The 26,505-nt window shown below is 43.9% G+C and overlaps 1 protein-coding gene across 1 annotated transcript in view; it reads left to right on the plus strand.

The window, feature by feature from the left end:
* The first annotated feature begins 7,680 nt into the window (after nucleotides 1-7,680).
* Nucleotides 7,681-26,505, plus strand: part of GYS2 (glycogen synthase 2) — a 100,764-nt gene continuing 81,939 nt past the window's right edge. Inside the window, exons 1-2 of the mRNA XM_040345441.1 lie at nucleotides 7,681-8,039; nucleotides 25,558-25,739. Of these exons, the coding sequence (XP_040201375.1) occupies nucleotides 7,919-8,039; nucleotides 25,558-25,739 (303 nt within the window). The 5' untranslated portion in view covers nucleotides 7,681-7,918. The remainder of the gene's footprint in view (nucleotides 8,040-25,557; nucleotides 25,740-26,505) is intronic.

A 26,505-nucleotide genomic window follows, 5' to 3' on the forward strand; every position in this document is an offset into this window, starting at 1 on the left:
GTAATCCTCAGAGGAAAGAAAAAAAAACTTCCATAGTGTAGTAAAAAATTATTTCCTTTATTTGGCCCAACAATGCTGGATGTACCAGCATAAACATACAGCAATGGCCACAAAATTAAAAAAAATATTAATAAAAAACTGCTGGAACAGCTAAAAAAAAGACACACACACGCGCGCCCGGGTACTCTATAGCGCTAGTGCATGGAATCGCGGCTTGCGGTCCACCTGCGTTCCAACTAGCATAGAACCCAGGAGTAGCATCACTCTGCCTTACGCGTTTCGTCATTAACTGTCTTCTGAAGCGACAGCTGGGGTGGGGGGGATTTGTGAGAGAGCTGGGGTGGGGGCATTTGTGAGAGAGCTTGGGTAGGGGGGATTTGTGAGAGAGCTGGGGGGGATTTGTGAGAGAGCTGGGGTGGGGGGGATTTGTGAAAGAGCTGGGGTGGGGGGGCATTTGTCAGAGAGCTTGGGTTGGGGGATTTGTGAGAGAGCTGGGGTGGGGGGTTTGTGAGAGAGCTGGGGTGGGGGGAGGTTTGTGAGAGAGCTGGAAGGGGGGATTTGTGAGAGAGCTGGGGGGAGGGAATTTGTGAGAGAGCTGGGGGGAGATTTGTGAGAGAGCTGGGGGTGGGATATGTGAGAGAGCTGGGGTGGGGGGCATTTGTGAGAGAGCTTCAGTGGGGGGGATTTGTGAGAGAGCTGGGGGGATTTGTGAGAGAGCTGGGGTGGGGGGCATTTGTGAGAGAGCTTTGGTGGGGGGGGGGTTGTGAGAGAGCTGGGGTGGGAGGGGTTTGTGAGAGAGATGGGGTAGGGGGAGGTTTGTGAGAGAGCTGAAAGGGGGGATTTGTGAGAGCTGGGGGGGATTTGTGAGAGAGCTGAGGGGGGATTTGTGAGAGAGCTGGGGGGGATTTGTGAGAGAGCTGGGGGGGATTTGTGAGAGAATAGGGGGGAAATGTGTGAGAGAGCTGGGGGGATTTGTGAGAGAGCTGGGGGTGGAGATTTGTGAGAGAGCAGGGAGAGATTTGTGAGAGAGCTGGGGGGGGGGGTTGAGAGAGAGATGGGAGGGGGGGATTTGTGAGAGAGCTGGGGGTGGGATTTGTGAGAGAGCTGGGGGGATCAGTGAGAGAGCTGGGGGGAAATTAGTGAGAGAGCTGGGGGGGATTAGTGAGAGAGCTGGAGGGAAATAGTGAGAGAGCTGGGTGGGCATTATTGAGAGAGTTGGGAGGGTAGCATTGGTGAGAGAGCTGGGGGGTAAGTGTGAGAGGTAAGAGACCTAGGGGGCATTTGCAATCATGGTATACCTGTGTATGAGCTGGATAAAATATGATAATTTATGAGGGCATTTAGGGGCGGGATTAGGGGCAGGGCAACTGGTAGTGAGTAGCTCAGGACCTGAAATTTTGAGCCCTGGTTTAGGCCAATATGTATTCTGCTACATTTTCTTTGGTAAAAAAATAAATAGCAATAAGTGTATATATGGATTGGTTTGCGCAAAGGTTATAGCGTCTACAAAATAGGTGATGGATTCATGGACTTTTTAAAATGTTTTTGATGGTAATGGCGGCGATTGTAGATTTTAGCGGGACTGCAACATTGCGGCGGAAAAATCGGACCCCAAGTAATACTTTTTGGGGACCAGTGACATTATTACAGTGATCAATGCTAAAAAAAATGCACTGATCAATGTATAAATTACCCTGGCATGGAAGTGGTTAGGTGTGTCCTAGGGAGTGTTTCTAACTGTGGGGGGAGTAGACTGACTGGGAGTACAGAGAAATCGCTGTTCCTGATCATTAGGAACAGCTGATCTCGCTCTACTCCCCTATCAGAATGGGGATCCACCTTGTTTACATAGGCAGATTCTTGTTCCACCTTTCTTTAACACAATTGCGGGTGGCCGGTAGACATTGAGTCCGCAGAACATGTGTGCGCCCACAGTATCTATTAAATGAAATGACGTACAGGTAGGTCGTTTCACGCAATAGAGTCACCCTGCCGCTCTATATGTGTAGTCTTTAACCCTCCTGGCGGTATCCCCGAGCGTGACTCGGGTTGGATTTTTTCTGCTGCGATCGGTATCCCCGAGTCACTCTCGGGGTAAGCTATGCAGAGCCTGCAGCGTGCGCTGGCTTACCTTGTCCTGGATCCAGCGATGCCACCGCGCTGTGTGAGCGAGCGGGACCTTGCTCGATTCACACAGCGTCCTCCTGTGCCGCGGATCTCCGTTCCCTGCGACGTTACGACGCACGGGAGCGGAGATCGGCGCCAAATTCAAAAATGTAAACAAACACATTACATACAGTATACTGTAATCTTATAGATTACAGTACTGTATGTAAAAAAAACACACCCCCCTTGTCCCTAGTGGTCTGTCCTGTGCCCTGCATGTTCTTTTATATAATAAAAACCTTTTTTTCTGCCTGCAAACTGTAGATTGTCCATAGCAACCAAAAGTGTCCCTTTATGTCAAAAATGAGTTGATTACATTATTGAATAATTTTTATTAGAATTATATTATTATTTGTTATAATTATTTATAATTATTTATTATATTATAATTTATCATTTTGTTTTTAAAAAAATGTCATACCCGGGATGCCTATTAGATTCTTGTTTGGTCAGATTTAAGTGAGTTATTCCTAAGAATTGCAGGCCTACAGTATAAAACGCCAAATTTCCTTGCAAATAATTGTACCGCTTTTGGTACGTAATTCCAGACAGAATCATACCGCCAGGGAGGTTAAGGGATTAAGTACTGGGACCAGGACTACACAATACTATACAACACAGAGGGGTTAATTTTCTAAAGGCAAATAGACTGTGCACTTTGCTCCAGCAACGAGGTAAAGCTTCACTTTGCAAAGAATGCCCAATCACGTGCAAGGAAAAAAAAAACAGAATTTTTTCCCATGCACATGATTGGGTCATGGAAGTCAGCAGAGCTTCTGCTCATTTACTAAGCTCTAGAGCAACTGCTCTTTCAGAGTGCAACTCAACTTTACAAAGTGCATATTATCTATATATTATATCTATTTGCCTTTAGTAAATCAACCCCACAAAGGGTAGCGGTCAGAAGTAGAGATGAGCTTGATGTTTGACTCAAACATTGGGTGTTCACCCCTTTAGCACAGACTATGAATTCAGTGTTTACTCTATATTCAGTCAGTGCAGGCAGTGTATATATATATGTAGCGGGGTCATCCTGTCAGAGTCTAATGGCAGGCTTTCCCCACTGGACTTTATCCGCACTTGTAAATATGTTAGACACTGTTATGAAGTTATGCATTGTGGACAGTGGCGGCCCGCCCATAGGGGGCGCCCGGGCGCCACCCCCCCTATATATTTTTTTTTTCAGTGGCCCCTTTAAGAAACTTAAAATAAAAATTCCTTTACTTAAAATTCTTTTGAGCGCCGGCCACCATTGCCCTATGAAGCGCCACGTCAATGCAATCTTTAGATTGCATACATGGCGCTTCATTTGTGGGCTTTCGTCCCGCCTATCGAGCGCATTGCAAAGCGCTGATAAGCTTCCCGTCCCCGTGACAGTGCTTCTATGGGCGCCGGGAGGCGGGAGCATTGTTACTTCCGGCCATTCGTCTTTCAGACGAAAAACGGAAGTGACGTCACGCGGCAGCTCACATCACTTTACACAGCCCGAGCGGAGATCGAAGAGGCAGGCCAGCTGACAACCGAAACAGTGGAGCATCCTCGTCCAGGATCCTTGTGCTGCGGAGCAGTGTTTTACCAACGCGCCTTCTGAGAATTCAGGCAGATCGGCCTGTCGGGTGAGAGAGCACACGCTCAACTGCTAACTTCCCCCCTTCAGACATACACCTTAGTGCCACCTCACGGGCCGGAGACACACGTTGGCCTCCCGTTGAGACTTGGAAGCCTTATTAACCGTTTAAGTGTTTTACAGAAGTGACGGACGCTGACGAGCGATCTGTTCACCAACGTTTGCTGTTCCAGATACTTTGTTTGTAGCCTCATTCATCAATTGCCATTTGTGGATTATAACTTTAATGTGCACCACCCGGCCGCAACGTGAGCTCTAACTGTCTATAGGACTGCCTGCTAGAGGGCACTCGCAAGCATAGACTGCCTACTTTAGTTAAGTGAATGGTACCATTCTGTAGTTTAGGTCATTAATTGCTTATATTAATTGCTGATTCCAGTAAGGGCCCTTGCTGAATCACAGTGAGTCATTACCTGCCAGTTACCTGCTTGTGATGTGAATCTAAGCCTGTTTGCTAAGTTGACATAAAGTAAACTTATCCTTTTCTGATTTAAATATACCAACTGTGTGGAGTGTATTTTCTAGTCTGGAGGGACCATCCAAAGAAAACAGGTAATACCATTGCCATATTGTTACTGCATGTGGTGTGCCTGCTATTGTTACCCCAGCCAAACAGAGGTCGCGATACCTTGCAATACCAGACTTCTGATGTGTCAGGGGAGGGTTCGAGTAAATTAAATAGGGGTGAGCCAAGTCAGAGAGTAGATCCCAAAAACAACCAGCGGCTCCTTCGGGGGTAGCGCTACATATATATATATATATATATACATTTGTGGGAGATTAGCTTGTGGGGATCACCTTTTCTGAATCAAAGTCCTTAAACAGGCACTTTCTTAAAAGTCTGGCAGGTGCCAGGTTTAATTTACAAGAGGTTTACAAGAGGTTTGCAGGTAAAAAATGAACAAAACAGTAAATTAAATCCTTGCCGTCCGGCGCTAAACTAAACAAATGGTCTCCTCTCTATACAGTGCAGGGCTGGTCCCCGTCACCCACAAAACATACGATAAAGCAAACCTTTTTCTTTTTAATCCACACCAACAGAGCTCCTCACTCCTGAGTCTCCAAAACCAGGTCCCCAGGCTTACAGTATCTTCTGAGGCAGGCCAGAAAAATCAGCGGTCATTTCCGCTGGTCATACAATGCCAGTGTTCAGCTGGCTGACATTCATAGGGAATGCAACCTGCCCACCAGCCGCCTTAATTGTGACATGCCCACCAGGTGGAACTCAACGCTGACAATGCTGCAGAGTCTGCACACGCAGCCGAGGGCCATCGATCAGTACTTGTGTGAGTATGGCACCAGGACAGGGTCAGGGGAGCTTGGCTTCTTTTTGCCACGCCAGTGACTAATGATCAAGGATGCATGCACTGTCCAGCCACCATTTAAGGAGGCCACGAGGATGGTGACAATGCATGCATCAGTGACACTGTCCCTCTTGTCTTCCTGTTGGAGCACACGCTTTGTGGAATAATGGACAGGGCACTTGAGGCAGAACAGCAGGAGGAAGAGGAGGACTTCCTTACCTCTCAAGGCCCCCTTTATCCAGATAGTATTCCTGTGGGCCTGCCAAACACACAAGAAGAAGAGGAGGAGGAGGAGGAGGATTGTGTCAGCATGGATGTAGAGGATAAAACTCAGCAGCAGTCTTCAAGGGATGGATTTCAGTCCCCAGAAACCCAAGGAGTTGTACGTGGCTGGGAGAAGGTAGTTACAGAACATGTCATCCTTAGTGACCCAGAGGACTCAGAATCGAATGCTTCTGTAAACCTACGCTGTATGGCCTCCCTGATTCTGCAAAGCCTACAAAAGGACCCTAGGATTTGTGGTATCAAGGAGAGGGATCATTACTGGCTGGGAACCCTTCTTGGTTCACTTTACAAGGGTAAGGTTGCAGAACTCATCCTGCCTTCGCAGAGGGAGCAGAGGATAAAATATCTTCAGTAGGCCTTGAAGAAAGGTTTGTGCAATGCATTTCCAGACTCTGGGAGGTTACAATTTCCTGGTGCTGGACAACGTGTTGCTGAGGCTTCGTTCAGTCAGAGGAAGAGGAATTATTCAGTCCTCAACGCCAAGGTCTGATCGGTTCAAGCAACCATTTCCAGCGTCTGCATTACTTGGTGCAGGAATATCTAGGGGCAAGAGCATGCTTGAATACCTTTCCAACAGAGCATCCACTGGCTTACTGGGTCTTGAGGATGAACCACTGGCCAGATCTTGCTCAATATGCAATTGAACTACTGGCCTGTCCTGCATCCAGCGTGCTTTCTGAACGCACCTTCAGTGCTGCTGAAGGGTTTAGAATGGATCATAGAGTGCACCTGTCCACAGACTCCGTTGATAGGCTCACATTCATAAAAATGAATCAGTCTCATAAAAATTTAATCATTCATAAAAATTCCACCTTCCCTCCAGCTAAAATCCCCCTCAGTCCCCTCTAAGTCCCCTCTAAGCAGCCCCCCCTACACCCCCCCCTTTGATAGCAGCAATTATTTCACTCCCCAAACATTCCTCCCAGCAGAAATTTCTCCCTCATCTGGAATTGCGAGATTGCATGGGACTAAAGAACCACCTGCAAACTGTGCGATTTCTTGAGACTGGAACCATGTATGGGCTGGCTGAATGTACCAAAATTGATCGATCGATCAGCTTAGATACAATCAGCCTGTCAGACTTTCATATGATTATTGCAAGCGGCCTAGCAATTATCACTGTGTTTTTACTGTGTGTTCTCCTGGCCTTGATGGGATAACATAATAGCTTCACGGGAATGAATCCCCCATGAACACAGTAGGTGTTCCTGTGGTCGCAGGAAAGAAAAACGCTCCATCTATGGCAGGCTTTACAGTAGTCCATTTATTCATGTCTTCTTCTATGCTTTTCCCCAGATTGGTAACTAAGGAAGAATGCCAATGCATAAAGCCGTATTTGAAATATAATGCCTAAAAATGGCCAGAAATAAATAACGAGATTAGACTTCAATGGGGTTCCCTGCAAAGTTTAAGCAAGGTTCACAATCGGTGAACTGAACCCAGGTAGATTCATTCATCCCTATGGTGGAATTCACACAGGTATTGCAAACAGGCGGTTGGGTCATGTTTTTGCTAGCAACGCCACTCACAATTGTAAAACAGGGAGTGGATGGATGAAGAAACTCTGATATTTTAATAAATTGTTATAAAATTTAACTATCTTATCACTTATTCTACTTAGCACCGTCAACATCCCATTTCTCCTATTGTTCTCAGGGAGTGGATGGAGGTGTACATATGGCAGTGTAATCCTTGTCATGTCAAGGCAAAAAATAACTCTGCATGCGGAGTTCAGCAGGCATTGACACTTTGCAACTGCTTCCATTGAAATGCACTGTAAACCCATTTACAGCACAGTTGCAAAACATCAAAAGTGATCATTTCTAATTTAAGTATTGTAAAAAAAATCTCACTATACATTACCATGCATAGTGGTGCACTTCATTGCAACACACATTAACGCAGAAAAAAAAACAGCATGTGCATTAGAGCTGCGATACCTTAGTCAGTGCATTGAAGTGACATTAAAAATAGATGACACCACACTGTGCTGACACTGAAAATTGGGAATGGCCCCCTAAGCCCAGCGCACCCTTTTTCCTTTTGCATTTTGCCAAAATGGTTACATGGTTTCTTTATAACTGAAATCTCAAGAAAATGAAAACTCTAAACCTGACTTATCCTTATTTACCATAACCAACCGCTCTCTGACAGTAAATATTCTGACTATCAATATATTATATAACTCTTGAAATCCAGCAGGTGGGCACTCCTGGCTAATGATTGCTTGGGGCGGTTGTTCTCCCTGACTGCTGATACCATTCAAGGTTCCAGCGCTTGGCGTTCGTCCAGATGAAGATTTGCGTTCTGCCTGTCGGGTGACCTCTGATCAGTCGGGATCTGTCCACTTAACAAGTCAGAGAGGGATTTGACTGAGTGTGTAATGCTTTGTGTCAGGTAGTGGAGCCATAAGCTTGGGATTATCCCATAAAGAGGGCCTGTCTCCATCCTCTTATGTCTTAGCGAGGCCAGAATACGGGAGAGAGACAACAGTCGCATCAACATAGGGAATATTTAGGCTGTGGATTGTGCTGCCATGCCTCTGAGCAGATCCCTGTCTGTCACTTCTCTCAATGGCCTTCCACAGTGGGATGAAGAGGACCTGCCTATTGAGGATCTGCTCCTCTTTGAGATCTCATGGGAAGTCACCAATAAAGGTCGGTAAGCTGGTTTATATCAAGGGGATCGAGGATTAACCCGTTAATTGTCACCAGGGATATTTTTTTTGTACCCAATACCAAAAAGGCTGTTATGAAGGATTTCATATTTTTTTTATCATTTTGACAACTGCAAGCAGTGCTTTTCTCTTTGTCCCTGAAAGTAAGGACTGAAGATGCCGATAGAGTTTTATGACAAAGCAATGCCTTTGCAACACTGCTTTGTCAGGTGATCATTGGCAAATGACAGTGATCATCTGTAGGGAAGCCAATTTGGTGTGCAGCACCTACAAAATACATGGTATTGCCAAAAGTATTGGGACACCTGCCTTTACACGCACATGAACTTTAAGAGCACTCCAGTCTTAGTCCATGGGGTTCAATGTTGAGTTTGGAGTTATAACAGCTTCAACTCTTCTGTGAAGGCTGTCCACAAGATTTAGGAGTGTGTCTATGGGAATGTTTGGCCATTCTTCCAGAAGCGCATTTGTGAGGTCAGGCTCACAGTCTCCGCTCTAATTCATCCCAAAGGTGTTCTATCAGGTTGAGGACAGGACTCTGTGCAGGCCAGTCAAGTTCCTCCACCCCAAACACGTTCATCCATGTCTTTTGGACCTTGCTCTATGCACTGGTGTACAGTCATGTTGGAACAGGAAGGGGCCATCCCCAAACTTTACCCACAAATTTGGAAGCATGAAATTGTCCAAAATGTCTTGGTATGCCGATGCCTTAAGAGTTCCCTTCACTGGAACTAATGGGCCAAGCCCAACCCCTGAAAAACAACCCCCCACTATAATCACCCCCTCCACCAAATGATGTGGTCCAGTGCACAAAGCAAGGTCCATAAAGATATGAGGTATGATGCCTTGCCTTGTCCTATTCCTCTGGGATTGATGTGATCGTTTGTGACTTATTTGAGATTTATCTGACTTCAATAAAGGCCATTTTGTGCTCTTTCTATCCATAAAGACACATGGATGAACGACATTTGGGTGGAGGAACTTGACTGGCCTGCACAGAATTCTGACCTCAGCCCGATAGAACACCTTTGGGATGAATTAGTGTGGAGACTGAGAGCCAGGTCTTCTCGTCCAACATCAGTGACTGACCTCACAAATGCGCTTCTGGAATAATGGTCAAACACTCCCATAGACACACTCCTAAACCTTGTGGACAACCTTCCCAGAAGAGTTGAAGCTGTTATAGCGGTAAAGGGTGAGCCAACTCAATATTGAACCCTACGGAGTAAGACTGGGATGCCATTAAATTTCATGTGCATGTAAAGGCAGGTGTCCCAATACTTTTGAAACTATAGTGTATACTGTATAACCATGGGTATATGAGACTATGGGCAGTGCTCTTACCTTTGTAATAAAAGAGGTGGAGGTGCAGAACAACACCTCGGCATGGGAATGAACTGCACATTTAGGTTCAGATTTCTACTCCCTGGTCATTCTGGTAGGAAAGGGTCAGTAATATAAACTGCCATAATCACATGACCACCAATCAAAATCGACAGCAGAAGGTTGTGAATGGTGTTGGAGAAGTCACTGCAGTTTATCACTAAGGCCTCGTACACAAGACCGGCAAAACCAGCAAGAAAACTGCTTCTTGCCGAGATTCCCGTCCGTGTGTACGAGGCTTTCAGGTTTCTCGTCAGGAAATCTGCCCAGAATCTCGACGAGAAAAAAAGAGAACCTGCGCTCTTTTTTCTCGTTGAGATTCTTGTCGGCTTGTTTCCCGACGAGTTTCGAATGTGACGAGCACATGCTCGCCATACGCTATGACGTCTGTGCGTTCTTGCCTTTCAAGAGAACGGCGGTTCTTTTGAAAAGGTCAGTGTGTACACTCGGGCGGCAAGAGATTCTTGCCAAGAATCTCTTCAGGGAAAACAACGTTTTTTTACTGACAAGATTCTTGCCCGTGTGTACAAGGCCTAACACTTTGACACAGGAGTGGCTCTTACACACAGGTGTTATATTTTAAATAGTCTTAAGGGCTCGTTCACACCACAACACATACGTTTTTTGTAATATATTTGCATGCATTTTTCATGCGTTGTGGGTTTTTTTTGCCTTGATTTGCCCTGCAGTGTGTCATGATTACACATATTTGTGCATGTTTGAGTGCATTTGAACACATTGGGCCAGATTCAGGTACCTTGGGCGTATCTCTGCGGCGGTGTAACGTATACGATTTACGCTACGCCGTCGCAAGTTTTTCAGGCAAGTGCTTTATTCACAAAGCACTTGCCTGTAAAGTTGCGGCGGCGTAGCGTAAATCACCCGGAATTCAAATTCGGCGGGTAGGGGGCGGGTATAATTTAAATAAAGCGCGTCCCCACGCCGAACGAACTGCGCATGCGCCGTCCGTAAAATATCCCAGTGTGCATTGCTCCAAATGACGTCGCAAGTACGTCATTGGTTTCGACGTGAACGTAAATGACGTCCAGCCCCATTCACGGACGACTTCCGCAAACGACATAACTTTTTAAAATTTCGACGCGGGAACAACGGCAATACTTAACATTGGCTGCGCCTCATATAGCAGGGGCAACTTTACGCCGGGAAAAGCCTAACGTAAACGTCGTAACTTTACTGCGTCGGCCGCGCGTACGTTCGGGAATTTGCGTATCTAGCTAATTTGCATACTCGACGTGGAAATCGACGGAAGCGCCACCTAGTGGGCAAAAAAAAATTGCAGTTTAGATCCGACGGCGTAAGAGACTTACGCCTGTCGGATCTAATGGATATCTACCTATACCCTACCTATATATAGAACTCACAAGCGTTTCAAACAGATTGCACAAATGTTCAAGTCACGTCAGGTGACTGTTCCTGACCCTGTAAGATTTTTTACAATGGGAATTGACCACATTCGACACTTTGGGGTTTATTTACTAAAGCTAGGGAGTGCAAAATGAGTCACACTTCTGCATAGAAACCAATCAGCTTCCAGATTTTATTGCCAAAGCTTAATTAAACAAGCTGTTTCTATTTGTTTCTCTGCAGAAGTGTGACTACTTTTGCACTCTCTAGCTGCTAGTTCACACCAGATGCAGTTCCGTGCATTTTTTTCTGCACTAAAAATGCATGCAGTGGTTTCCATGTATTCCAATGGCTCTAGTTCACAGCAGTGCAGTCAGTTTCTGGTGCACAAAAAAAAGTAGAACTTGTTGCATTTTTTCTACACACAACTGTACTGGAACCTATCAAATTGTATCAAAAACACACTGGAACTGTGTTTGGTGTGAACTGTGAAGCCTCGTACACACGACCGAGGAACTCGACGGGCAAAACACATCGTTTTCCTCGTCGAGTTCCTTGTTAGGCTGTCGAGGAACTCGACAAGGCAAGTTTTTCCATTCCCGTTGAGGAAAAAGAAGACATGCTCTCTTTTTGGCTCGACGGGATCCTCAACAGTTTCCTAGTCGAAAAATGTACACACGACCGGTTTCCTCGGCAAAAAAAAAAATCCCAGCAAGTTTTTTGCTGGTTTTTGCCGAGAAACTCGGTTGTGTGTACGAGGCTTAAGGCCGGAATCACACTAGTGCGTTGCATTTTGGAGCTCTGTTGTCTTTGCGAATTTCTCTATAAGGTGTTCTGCAGATCAACTGCATTTTAGTTGCAGATCAGGTGCGAATTTCTAGACCTGGGAGAGGGGAGGGGGAGGGGGGAAGTGTATTGAACTGAATGAGACAAATACTGAAGAGAAATGAACACATCTGCGACTTCAGTCCCGTAGAAGATAATGGGACTGAATTCGCACCTGAACCGCACCGCAAGACATAAAAACCGCACGCGGTTTGGAGGCAATACGCAGTGCGGATGCATCGCACATATGTGAACCAGCCTCATTGAAAACAATGTATTTTGAAATGTCCTGCGAATTAGATGCGGTTTAAGCCGCACTCAATTCGCATAGGTGTGAACCTGGCCTCAGGGAAAAATGATCCGAACCGTATCCAGAGTGCATTTTTGTGGTGTGAACTGGCCCTAAAAAATGCATGCACAGTGTTTTATATATTCCAATGGCTCTAGTTCACACCAGTGCAGTCAGTTCTGGTCAGTTTCCGTTGCAGAAACTGTCTGGAACTGAATGCACTGGTGTGAACTAGAGCCATTGAAAAAACACTGTGCATGCATTTTTAGTGCAGAAAAAAAACACACAGAACTGCATCTGGTGTGAACTGGCCCTTAGTAAATAAACCCCTTTGTAACTGCACCTGCAAAGCACTGTAAAGACCATATACAGGCATACCCCACTTTTAAGTACACAATAGGGTTTATGTACTAAAGCTGGAAAGTGCAAAATCAGGCTTACTTCTGCATAGAAACCAATGAGCTTCCAGGTTTTATTACCAGGCTTAATTGAACAAGCTGGGGTTAGAAGCTCATTGGTTTCTATGCAGAAGTAAGCCTGATTTTGCACTCTCCAGCTTTAATAAATAAGCCCCATTGTGTATTTTAAAGTGGGGTATGCCTGTGGAGTGCATTTACCGTGGTTTGTGACGCATTTCAATAGAAGTGAATGGACACAGTTACAAAGTGCCAAAATAAGCAGGTAGCATTATTTTTGCCTTAAAGCGGTGGTTCACCCTAAAAAACAAGTTTCTACCATGAAAATCAGCATACTAGCGTGAGCTACAGTATGCCTTTATTTATTTATTTTGCGCCGTACTCACAGTTTAATCCCGTAGTTAAGTTTCAGACTCCCCGCGGGGAATGGGCGTTCCTATGCAGAGGGAACATGATTGACGGCCGGCTAAGGCGCGTCACGCTTCCCGAAAATAGCCGGAGTAGGACTCGGCTCTTCACGGCGCTATACGGCGCCTGCGCACAGACTAGGAGCTGACTGCGCAGGCGCCGTGAAGAGCCAAGTCCTATTTCGGCTATTTTTGGGAAGAGTGACGCGCTATAGCCGGCCGTCAATCATGTTCCCCTCTGCCTAGGAACGCCTACTTAAACTTAACTAAGGGATTAAACTGTGAGTACGGCGCAAAAAAAAAAAAAAAGGCATACTGTAGCTCGCGCTAGTATGCTGGATGCCATGGAACTTTTTTTTTTTTAGGGTGAACCCCCGCTTTAATGCTACGCAAGGCAAAGCTATTTTCTCTTTCACACAGGGGCGGTAAAACCAGGTGGCTAAGCCATGATTTTATGTACCCCTTCCATCCCCCGGCCACCCACCAAAATGCTAACATTGCAGCCTGTCAGGGCTTTACATATGGCACAACGCCTTCCTTTGTGGCTGTGGGGTTTTTAACTAAGGCTGCCGAGTCTGTCACCTGTCAAACTCTACCTTATAGTTCAATGGGAGCGCACTGCAAATGTGAGGCAAACACTCTGCTGCAATCTTTTTTTTTTTTTTTTACTATAAAAACTCCCTTGGGATTAAAAAAAAAGGATGTTTAGGAGGCGGCAGGATTGCTTTGTGAATGCCTGTCAACTAGCTACTATGCCACTCTCCAAAAAGTGATCTATTGAAACAGGTAAACAAGTATTTTCATATATAATATATATATATATATATATATATATATATATATATATATATATATATATATATATATATATATATACATACACATGCATACATGGCATGAACATAATAGATACATATATGTCTGCTTTAGAGCACAGGAGAGGAAATTTATATTGATAAAATATAATACAAGGTATTTCCTATTAGCAGGCATTGGTACACCATATGCAACAGAGCTACTGTAAAAACAAAGGGCTAGATTCAGGTAGGGGGACGTAAGTTTGTGCGGGCGTAGCGTGTGTTATTTACGCTACGCCACCACAATTTAGAGAGGCAAGTGCAGTATTCACAAAGCACTTGCTCCGTAAGTTGCGCCGGCGTAGCGTAAATCTGCCGGCGTAAGCGCGCCGAATTCAAATTGTCAAGAGGTGGGCGTGTTTTATGCAAATAAAACATGTCCCCACGTAAATGACGTTTCTCACGAACAGCGTATGTGCCGGCCGTGAACGTATCCCAGTGCGCATGCTCCTAATCACGTTGCAAATAGTCAATGCTTTCGACGTGAACGTAATTTACGCAAAGCCCTATTCGTGAACGACTTACGCAAACGATGTAAAATTTTCAAAATTCGACGCGGGAACGACGTCCATACTTAACATTGGCTATGCCTCATATAGCGGGAGTAACGTTACGCCGGAAAAAGCCTTACGCAAACGACGTAAAAAGATCCGCCGGGCGCACGTACATTTCTGAATCGGCGTATCCAGCTCATTTGCATATTCTATGCTGAAATCGACGGCAGCGCCACCTAGCGGCCAGCGTAAATATGCACCCTAAGATACGACGGCGTAAGAGACTTACGCCAGTCGGATCTTAGCCTAATTTTGGCGTATCTTGCTTTCTGAATACAGAAAGAAGATACGCCGGCGCAGCTTTGAATTTTACGCGGCGTATCAATAGATACGCCAGCGTAAATTCTTGCTGAATCAACCCAAAGAAGGACACACATACACATTAATAGTTGCATAATACTCAATGAATACTGTAAATACAAATGGATATGTAGTATTAGTTAAAGCGGTTCTCCCATGCCAAATCGTTTTTTTTTTGGGGGGTAGTTCAACGGACCGTAGGAAGGGTTAAATAAACTCACGTTTCGTTGGTTAAACGTCCGCTCCTTTCGCTTACAGTCTGCAATAATCAGTTATATTCATATGTGTGCGCCGTCGCCATCTTCACTGTGGACATTAGAATCCCACCAGCAGCGACTTCCTGCTTTCGCTGACGCTGTAATCCCAGCATGCACCGCGCGATCTCAAGCATGCACACTCTTAGCAGGGAGCAGCGGCGTCAGCGTCTCTGTTCCCCTTACAACGGCTGGCGTTCCAGTCCCGCCCCCTCAGATGTAAACACAGCCCTCCTTCCTTTTGTTGATATTGCACGTCACTTCCTGCTGTAGAAATCGCGCGATATTTGTTATCACGGCTGCGTGAAGACAGGGAGCTCCTAGAGTGCTCTGCTCAAACGGGAAGTGATGCAATGCCCGTATTATTCCCGCAACGATGCAGACCGGAAGCCTCAACAATTATACAGGTACTGTACAGATTTAGAAAACGAAAACATCGGTTTTTAGCGTTTTGGCTAGCGCAAGTGTAATAGAACTAATGTTGTAATTAGGGTGGAGCTCCGCTTTAATATGTTCTACCCCTAAGGGAGAAGAGACCTTGTGGGGAGAGAGAAATCTATACTCACAGGTCGCCTAGAGCACTGTGCTTGGCTAGCATCATGGAATATGGGACCCCAAAATGGTAGAACATATTAACTAATACTACATATCCATTTGTATTTACAGTTTATTTCTGTACCCAACTCCTGATGAATGGCAAATAGCCATGAAACACGTTGAGTTTCCATGGGGTGCTCAGTCAAGTCTGGCTCATTACCTATTCACCGGCCCATATATCTCTTGTATACATTCAAATTTCATTTTTCATTTTGCAACTATTAATGTGTATGTATATTCTTCTTTGTTTTTACAGCAGCTCTGTTGCATATGGTGTACCAATGCCTACAAATAGGAAATACCTTGTATTATTATTATTATTATTATTATTATGCAGAATTTATATAGCGCCAACAGTTTACGCAGCGCTTTACAATATATATATTATATTTTATCAATATGTATTACCTCTCATGTGCTGCCAAGCTGACATATATGTAGCTATTATGTTCATTCCATGTGTGTATATATATATATATATATATATATATATATATATATATATATATATATATATATATATATATATATGAAAATACTTTTTTACTTGTTCCATACTATTGTTACAAATAAATAAAAGTGAGTGAAACCCCTTTTTAGATAGTTGACATGAGAACGAGGGTCCCAATTGGAAGATTTTCTCTCCCCCTCTGCTTCAGGGACAGCTGTAACATTATGGATTTCCCATTACTATCTTTTTTAATGTTTTTGAAAACAGTACAATAAACACAAAAAGATAAATGCCACATACATTGTACAGTCATGTAAATGGAGAAAGATAAGTCAGAAAAGACAACATACAGTATTAGCAAAATCTTCCAATGGGTAGGAATATGGTCCCATACCATGAAGACTCCACAGTAAGAGTATAGCAAACATAGACAAAAGGGCCAGATCCACGTAGCGGATCGTAATTTTTGGCAGGCGTAGCGTATCGTATTAACGCTACGCCGCCCCAACTTTGAGAGGCAAGTGCTGTATTCACAAAGCACTTGCCTCTAAAGTTATGGCGGTGTAGCGTAAATTCAAATGTTAAAGATGTGGGCTTGTTTTATGTTAATTTTACTTGACCCGACGTAAATTACGTTTTTTCTGAACGGCGCATGCGCCTTCCGTGGGGGTATCCGAGTGCGCATGCTTGAAATTAACCCGCAACAAGCCAATGCTTACGACGTGAACGTCATTCTATGCAAAGCCCTATTCGCGAACGACTTACGCAAACGACGTAACATTTTCACAATTCAACGCGGGAATGACGTCCATAACTAACATTGAGTACGCCTCATATAGCAGGGGTAACTTTACGCCGAAAAAAGCCTTGTGGAAACGATGTAAAAAAATGCGCCGGCCGGACGTACGTTTGTGGATTCGCGTATCTAGCTAATTGGCATACTCAACCTGGAATTTGACGGAAGCGCCACCTAGCGGCCAGCGTAAATATGCACCTTAGATCCGACGGCGTACTAAGACGTACGCCAGTCGGATCTAGCCCAGCTTCAGGCGTATCTTGTTTTGTGGATACAAAACAAAGATACGCCGTCGTAACTTCTTCGTGGATCTGCCCCAAAGTCTAACGAGCATTTGACCCGTGTTACTGAGTACAATTACTATCTTTCTTAGTGGCACCAGGAAATAGAGAGAGTGAATCTCCCCAGCATGGACACAGACAGAAATAAAAACCTGAGAAAGGATCTACCCTTTCTTCATCCAACCCAAAACCTAAGAAGTGATTGTAAACCCTCACCTTGTATAACAAACCATTCAGTTGAAAATAGAAATTAAAAGCATAACATCTCTGTATAGATATAAAAAACAATATACCCCCCCCCACCCCCTCCTTTTTATAAGTGATCACATTCCCTCTGTTCTCAGCTGCAAAAGAGCTGGGGGAGGAGAAGCAGCAGTCTGATCTTCCCAGTGAAAGGCTGTGCAGGTTTTTTTTGATGGTTCAGGATAAGTCTGAACCTTAGAGGAGAGCAGGCTGAGTTTCCAGCACAGCTAGAGAACTGTCCACTTGTGTGTTCTCATGCCTAGCGTGGTCATGTTCAGATTTTAATAGGAAAGGGACTGACAGGAACACCAGGGATTTCACACAAAGGCAAAAATACAAAGAGAAAAGGATACTTTCTCATACATGGTACAGCAGGCACATATCAGGAACATGTAATGTTGGGTTTACATGTCCTTTAAATATGTCTGCCTTTGATAATCTCCATTACATAGTGGATTGATGGGGGTTAGTAGTTTACACAAACAAAAACAATGCTATCTTTCTTTTGTATATTCTGTACTTGCTGAAAATTTTCTTAGCCTGAAAAAAGGAAACAAATGCAGCCACCACATGAAAAAATATATTTTGGGTTTAAATACACTTTAACTGCAGCAACGAAAGATAGGTATTTGCGTAAATATCAGGACTGAAAGGCCAAAAATACAAATCCTTTTGTAGATCAAATAACTCCCATATTTGTATTTCATTTGTGTATTTATCTGCTTGCCTGTGGTTCATCTTTCATGGATGAACTGGCACAACCATTCACCTGACAGGTCTGGAGGAGGCTCCCTTTGTGGCTCCGATGGGTTAATCATTTCTCAGTTTATTGACTGAAAAGTTGAAATGAATGGGTGAAAGTTATTGACAACATCAGCCGGTTCACAGAGAAGTCAGGAGGCAAAGTACATTGAGGTCAGGTCCTCCGATTGATCAATAAATAGATGTACACTGTGCAGGTTACACAATGAATGACCAGTCTTGGTGTTGTATTATCTCATACAGACACTAGGTGGCAGTATAACATCACAGTATGTTATGGAGGGGTTATGTCTGTACAGTACAATGGTGTACCATTAACCTTCAACTGGCCAGCAAATCGATGACATTGTTCTCACTGCGCTAAACTGATGAAAGGGGAAATCTGGCTTTCTGTACTTTTCAAGCCTGTTTTCCTCTATGCAATGCTGTAATGACTCTATTATGCTTGATGTACACTTGTGAATAAGCTATGGGGTTGATTTACTATAGCCAGAGAGTGCAAAATCAGATGCAGGCTCTGCATAGAAACCAATTAGCTTCCAGGTTTGTATTGTAAGGCCCCGTACACACGACCGAGTTTCTCGGCAGAATTCGGCCAGAAACTCGATCGGAGCTGAATTCTGCCGAGAAACCCGGCCGTGTGTACACTTTCGGCCGAGGAAGCCGACGAGTTCCTCGTCGAGCCAAATAGAGAACATGTTCTCTATTTCCTCGTTGTTCAATGAGGAAAGTTGGCTCGCCGAGATCCTCGGCGGCTTCACACAGAACTTGACGAGCAAAACTATGAGTTTTGCCCGTCGAGTTCCTCGGACGTGTGTACGGGGCCTTAGAGTACCTGAGTTCCTGTCTCGTGGGGTCATGTTGTGGGCGTTTTACATTGTCCTGGTGCTCCAGGGCCGTTACAGATGTGATAGGTAGGCAGGAAACTAGATGTGTAATTTATGATCCTAGAACGCCTGGAGATGCTACTTGGACGTATATGGCCATGCTGTGTAAAAGTCTCACACATGTGGTATCTCCATACTCAGAACAAATAGCAGAATGTAATTTGGGGTGTCATTGCTAGTATGCCGTGTGTAAGAAACTTGTTATTATGAAAAATTCTTAATTTTCATAATTGGGGGAAAAAATTACAACTTCAAAAAACTCACCATGCCTCTTACTAAATACCTTGGACTGTCTGCTTTCCAAAAAGTGGTAATTTGGGGGTATCTGTACTGTCCTGACATTTCAGGGCCTCAAGAAATTAGATCAGTTGTGGTAAATTTTCAATGATTGGCACCATAGCTTGTAGACTCTATAACCCTCACAAAGACCAAATAATATACACTAATTTGGGTTATTTTTACCAAAGATATGTAGCAGTATAAATTGTGGCCCAAATTTATGAACAAAAATTACTTATTTGCAAACTTTTATAATAGAAAATTAAAAAAAAGTGGGGGGTTTTTCAAACATTTTGCTCTTTTCTCACTTGTATTGCAAAAATAAATAAAAAAACCCAGTGGTGATTAAATACCACCAAAAGAAAGTTCCATTTGTTTGGAAAAAATGATAAAAAATGTATTTGGGTACAGAGTAAGGCCCCGTACACACGACCAGTTTCCTCGGCAGAATTCAGCTTCCGACCGAGTTTCTGGCTGAATTCTGCCGAGAAACCCGGCCGTGTGTACACTTTCGGCCGAGGAAGCCGACGAGGAGCTCGGCGAGGAAATAGAGAACATGTTCTCTATTTCCTCGTTGTTCTATGGGAGCTCTCGGCCCGCCGAGCTCCTCGGCGGCTTCAGTGCTGAACTGGCTGAGGAACTCGATGTGTTTGGCACGTCGAGTTCCTCGGCCGTGTGTACGAGGCCTAAGGCCTCGTACACACGACCAAGTTTCTCGGCAAAAATCAGCAAGAAACTTGCTGGGAGATATTTTTTGGTCGTGTGTACATTTCCGTCGAGGAAACTGTCGAGAAACTCGACGAGCCAAAAAGAGAACATGTTCTCTATTTCCTTGACGCGAATGGAGAAAATTGGCTTGTCAAGTTTCTCGACGGCCTAACAAGGAACTCGACGAGGAAAACGATGTTATCGAGTTTCTCGGTTGTGTGTACGAGGCTTAACATGACTGAGTAATTGTCATTCAAAATGTGAGAGCACTGAAAGCTGAAAATTCCCACTTTTGTGGGGGAAAAAATAGCAAACAAAGAAAAAATAATATAGCACATACAACTGTGACAATTGCGACACAAGTCATATTGTAATTGAATACTATAAAAAATTACCCTTCCTTTTTCATTTCAATACCGTGCATTTTCACCCCCTTCCTGCCCAGGCCAATTTTCAGCTTTCAGCACTGTCACGCTTTGCATGACAATTGCGCGGTCGTGCGATGTGGCTCCCAAACAAAATTGACGTTTTTTTTTCCACAAATAGAGCTTTCTTTTGGTGGTATTTGACCATCTCTGCGGTTTTTATTTTTTGCGCTATAAACAAAAAAAGAGTGACAATTTACAAAAAAAAACACAATATTTTAAACTTTTTGCTATAATAAATATCCCAATTTTTTTTTTTTTTTAAACGGCCGATACGTATTCTTCTACATATTTTTGGTAAAAAAAAAAAATTAAAATAAGTGTATAGTGATTAGTTTGCGCCAAAGTTATAGCATCTACAAATAAGAGAATAGATTTGTGATGATTTTTTTTTTTTACTAGTAATGGCGGTTATCAGTGATTTTTGTCAGGACTGCGATGTTGCGGCGGACAGATCAGACACTTTTGACACTATTTTGGAACCATTCACATTTATATATCGACAGTGCTATAAATATGCACTGATTACTGTATAAATGTGACTGGCAGGGAAGGGGTTAACACTAGAGGGCAATCAAGGGGTTAAATGTGTTCCCTAGGGAGTGATTCTTACTGTGGGGAGAGGGGACTGACTGGGGGAAGTGACCGATCGGTGTCCCTATGTACAAGAGACACACCATCGGTCTCCTCTCCCTGACAGGACATGGATCTCTGTGTTTACACACAGAGATCCACATTCCTGGCTCTGTAAATGCTGATCGCGAGTACCTGACGGACACCGCGGCCACCAGGCACACGCATTGGAAACCCGCGTGATGCGGCGGGCACAGATTTTCCCTGATGTGCGACCACTCCCATTAGACCCACTTGGCACAGAGGAACACATAGTGATTTTTTCAATAATGTACATATATGACCCAGAGGGGAATGTTTTTTCCTCAACAAAAGTGGAGTTACACTTTAAGTTAAAAGTAACAAATAGTTTACAGACACATACTTCAGCAGCTAACAGTGAGACATGTTTTTCCACCTCTAAACATTATCTTGGCTGCCTTTAAAGAGGTTGTAAAGGTAATTTTTTGTTCCTAAATGGCTTCCTTTACCTTAGTGCAATCCTCCTTCACTTACCTCATCCTTCCATTTTGCTTTTAAATGTCCTTATTTCTTTTGAGAAATCCTCACTTCCTGTTCTTCTGTCTGTAACTCCACACAGTAATGCAAGGCTTTCTCCCTGGTGTGGAGTGTCGTGTTTGCCCCCTCCCTTGGACTACAGGAGAGTCAGGATGCTCTCTACATTGCAGATAGAGAAAGGAGCTGTGCGTTAGTGGGTGTCCTGACTCTCCTGTAGTCCAAGGGAGGTGGCGAGCACGACACTCCACACCAGGGAGAAAGCCTTGCATTACTGTGTGTAGTTACAGACAGAAGAACAGGAAGTGAGGATTTCTCAGAAGAAATAAGGACATTTAAAAGCAAAATGGAAAGATGAGGTAAGTGAAGGAGGACTGCACTAAGGTAAAGGAAGCTATTTAGGAAAAATAAATTGTACCTTTACAACCAGTTTAATGCCGGAGTACCCTTGTTAAAAATGCTGTCACATGAATGCTAACCACCAAATAATTTGCACATGGCTGAATTTTCATTATGCTTAAGTTTTTTTGCACTGCCACAGATACTGGAGGCGGGATTTCAGCACACATTTGTCACACTCAAATAGCTAATATTAGGTAAGGTGCTAAATCTCAACCTAAATCCTCACCCTGACCCTAACACCCTGACCTTTCACCTCAGGTCAGCCTTTGTCAGTGATAATAATTACAACACAAATTGCATCAGTGATACCACTGAGCTGAAAAATTTCAGAGCCTAAATACATCCAGGCTGTAATATACAAAAAGAAGAAAATAATCAGCGCTGATTTTACGATGCCAACAAACTAAGCTGGGATCTCTGTGTACAATGCACGAAATGTTGTTATTTGTTTTGAGCATGTGGGCAATTAAATACACAGACAGACTACTTACAAGGATGCTGTTTTACTTTCCAAAGCATTTATATTCTTTTTATACATTCTGGGATTTATACACCAAAGCAGGCTGGTGACCCGAGTTTTCTATGCTGCAATTATACAACACAGCCCGGTCACCTCCCCACCTCCCTGCATGTGATTGGACAAAGATAGAGCAGAATGTGGCTAGCACATGTGCATACAGTACATCAGATTGCTTCTATGTGACACTTCTCCCTCTCCTAGTCTGATCACTAGTGTACAGGGACTGCCAGAGGCTGATACCAGGTCAAATTCAGGGACTTACTGTATATACTGCTTTTTTTTTTTTTTTTTTTTTTTATGTGTACATAACTGTATTAACTGGTTACTTATTACCTCTGCAAAGTTCTCCTGTTGAACATACAAAAACTGTGCTGGATCTGTAAATAAAATACAGTAAAACCTTGGATTGCAAGCATAATTGCGAGCATGCTTGTAATCCAAAGCACTTGTATATCAAAGCAAATTTTGCCATAAGAAATAATGGAAACTCAACTGATTCGTTCCACAACCACGTATTCATAGGTCCTTCCGTTTATAGTCCATATAAAAAGATTGTAGCAATGTGATAAGTTGTGTAACCATAAAATGTCCATCCACAAATGGAAGCCTCCACAAGGGGGTTAAAAACAAAATCCAGCAGGAGCTACAGAGTATAAAATAGAAGAGAGGCGCCTCTAAGTGTAGCAATATGGTTATATTTAATGAAGGTTCAAACATTTAGCAACTCAAATGGTTGATGATTAAAAGAGGCAAATGCAAGTATGCAGGCATCCGGGGTAAATCGATCCACATAGACCGTCATCCTCACCGCCGACTCTCAGGCCCCGTACACACGTCCGAGAAACTTGACGGGCAAAACACATCGTTGTGCTTGTCGAGTTCCTTGTGAAGCCGCTGAAGATCTCGGCGAGCCAAGTTTCCTCATTGACTAACGAGGAAATAGAGAACATGTTCTCTATTTGGCCCAACGAGATCCTCGTCAGTTTCCTTGGCCGAAAGTGTACAGACGACCGGATTTCTCGGCAGAATACGGCTCCGATCGAGTTTCTGGCTGAATTCTGCCGAGAAACTTGGTCGTGTGTACGGGGCCTCACCGTTGTTAGTCTGCAATCGTGACCTGGAAGACTACCCTGCAGTAGAGTGATCTGAAATGAAGGCTTGAACTGCTCGTGGAAGGGACGACATCATCGGCGGTGTGGAGAATGGTCTATGTGGGCAGCTTTACCCCGGATCCCTGCATACTTAGATGTGTCTTTTTTAATCATCAACCATGTGAGTTTCTAAATGTTGTACCTTCATTAAATGTAACCATATTGCTACACTTAGAAGCACCTCTCTTCTCTTTTATACTCAGTTGTGACATGACGCTACTCTTATATCAAGACATCGCTTGTATATCAAGTCAAAATGTATTAAAAACTTTTGCTTGTCTTGCAAAACGTTCTCAAACCAAGTTACTCTCAAACCAAGGTTTTACTGTATTTCTAGAGACAACCATATATTAATAATGATGGGCTCAATTATAAGTTATGGCTTTTTATTATTATTATTTTCAGCAAGGAGAACCAATGAGAGATGAAAATACCAGTCACATGGCTTAAAGTATACTAAAGCAAACACTTTTTTTTAGTTTTGGATAGATTCTCTCTCTCTATTTGTCCTGTTTACCATTATCATTGAATGAGAAAGTAAAAGAAAAACCCAAATTGTTGGTTGTCCCCAAAAAAGTAATAGAGGGGAAAGCTTCCAATGGGGACACTAGGTCTCAGGGGCGTATATACAGGGGTCGCCATTGCAACCCGGCTCCCTGCTCCAGGTGGCTTGTGTGCTCCCCTGTATGCCTGGATAGGAGGGCGGCAGCATGTAGAAGAACTGATCCCTCCAGGAGAAAAAATGGAGGGCATTGGCTCCTCCACATGCCACTCCTGCTGCCTCCCTATGGCATCAACTTTTGGGGATCCAGTTATCTGCACCATGCCTTTTGATGTATCTGTTTTATGCACATCTTGAAGAGAACACAGTTAGGCCCCATGCACACAAGACGCTGGTAAACTCGAGTTCAGAGGCATTTGGGCATTTTTTTCAACTGCCCCTGAACACATTTATTGTTATCCTATGTGCACACATTCACGTTTTTTTGCGTTTTAACCTCCCTGGCGGTATGATTCTGTCTGGAATTACGTACCAAAAGCGGTACAATTATTTGCAAGGAAATTTGGTGATTTGTACTGTAGGCCTGTAATTCTTAGGAATAACTCACTTAAATCTGACCAAACAAGAATCTAATAGGCATCCCGGGTATGACATTTTTTTTAAAACAAAATTATAAATTATAATATAATAAATAATTATACATAATTATAACAAATAATAATATAATTCTAATAAAAATTATTCAATAATGTAATCAAATCAAAAACACTGAAATTTTCTCAGTTGCAGAATTGTCGCTGTCATTATTTTTTTTTTTTATGACGAATTTCCCCACAAATCGCTATCGCACAATTCTGCAAGTGATTTTAATTTATTATCGCTGTTTTTTAGCTGATCTAAAACCATTTTTGACATAAAGGGACACTTTTGGTTGCTATGGACAATCTACAGTTTGCAGGCAGAAAGAACAGTTTTTATTATATAAAAGTACATGTAGGGCACTGGGCAGACCACTAGGGACAAGGGGGGTGTGTATTTTTTACATACAGTACTGTAATCTATAAGATTACAGTATACTGTATGTACTGTGTTTGTTTACCTTTTTGAATTTGGCGCCGATCTCAGCTCCCGTGCATCGTAACGTCGCAGGGAACGGAGATCGGCGGCACAGGAGGACGCTGTGTGAATCGAGCGAGGTCTCGCTCGCTCACACAGCGCGGTGACATCGCTGGATCCAGGACAAGGTAAGCCAGCGCACGCTGCAGGCTCTGCATGTCTACCCCGAGCGTGACTCGGGGATACCGATCGCAGCAGAAAAAACCCACCCCGAGTCACGCTCGGGGATACCGCCAGGGGGGTTAAAGCAGTTGGGTTTAGGCTCGTTTTTTCAGAAGCAACATTTTGGGTTCAGACGCAAAAGTTTTTGCGTTTCAAAGCTTTGGGAGGGTCTACAATGTCTTTGTTATAAACGCTGATAGCCGCGAACGCGGTAAACGCCGCTAAACGTGGCAAAACGCCACAAAATTTGCGGCAAAGACGGGCGGTTTAACTTGAGTTTACATGTGTTTGCATTTGCTTCTCGTGTGCATGGGGCCTTAGACTGTGAATATTATGCCTTTTTTTTCTAGTGCTTACAGGTGCTCTTTTGCAAACAAGCAAAAACATATGATTACATTTTGATAGATCTATTTTACTCTTTTCTGTGTCTCACTATAGTTGGAGGAATCTACACAGTGATCCAGTCTAAAGCCAAGATTACTTCAGACGAATGGGGGGAGAACTACTTCATGATGGGTCCATATTACGATCACAATGTCAAGACGCAGGTGGAGCTCTGTGACCCCCCCATGGCGGCCATCAGGAAAGCAATGGACGCACTGCAGGCTCAGGGCTGCCAGGTAGTGAAATCTCCCGCAATGCTAATCCGCTGTCAAAGGATTACCGTCCCTCTTAACACTTGGGTTTTTATTTTCAGAGGATAAATTCAATGAAAAGTCGAGAAATCCTATTATGTCTTCTTCTTGACACTGATCCAATTACCCACAATGCCTACAATCCTTCACCAAGGCCTGCCTTTCAATTATACATTGCACAAATTCCAACACTATTGTGAAATGTCCAGAAACTATTTCTGATACAAATGCTTTCCTCAGGAACATGCATTGCAAATCATTGTTATTTGTTACACAAGTAAAAAATTTGCAACCTATGCCTTAGGCCCTTTTCACATGGGGCGGATCCGCTCGGTGGACTCTGTCAGCTCAGCGGTAGATCGCTCCGTTGATCCCCACTGTGCTGGTGGATGACAGGTCCGTCTCCGCTCATTGGGCAGGGCAGACAGACCTGTCAGAGCCCAGCTCTCCTCTATGGCGATATTGAATGAAAACGGATACGCCTGTCCGTTTTCATCCAATCCCATCTGATCCGATCCCCTGGACAGATGGCGAACGTATTGCCGTCTGTCTGTTTTGAGAGGATCTTGTCGGATCGGATGGCAGGCGGGTGTCAGCGGACACATCTCTGCCCATACAAGTCAAGGGGTGGCGCGATCGGATCCGCCTGAAAAACGGACAGGTGGATCCGACCAGGCCAGTCGTGTGAAAGGGGCCTTACTGTCGCACCCCTAATGGAGTATCAGTTGCCATATGTCTACCAGTTCCAGAT

This window comes from Rana temporaria, chromosome 3 (genome assembly GCF_905171775.1).
Source record: "Rana temporaria chromosome 3, aRanTem1.1, whole genome shotgun sequence".
Lineage (NCBI taxonomy): Eukaryota > Metazoa > Chordata > Amphibia > Anura > Ranidae > Rana > Rana temporaria.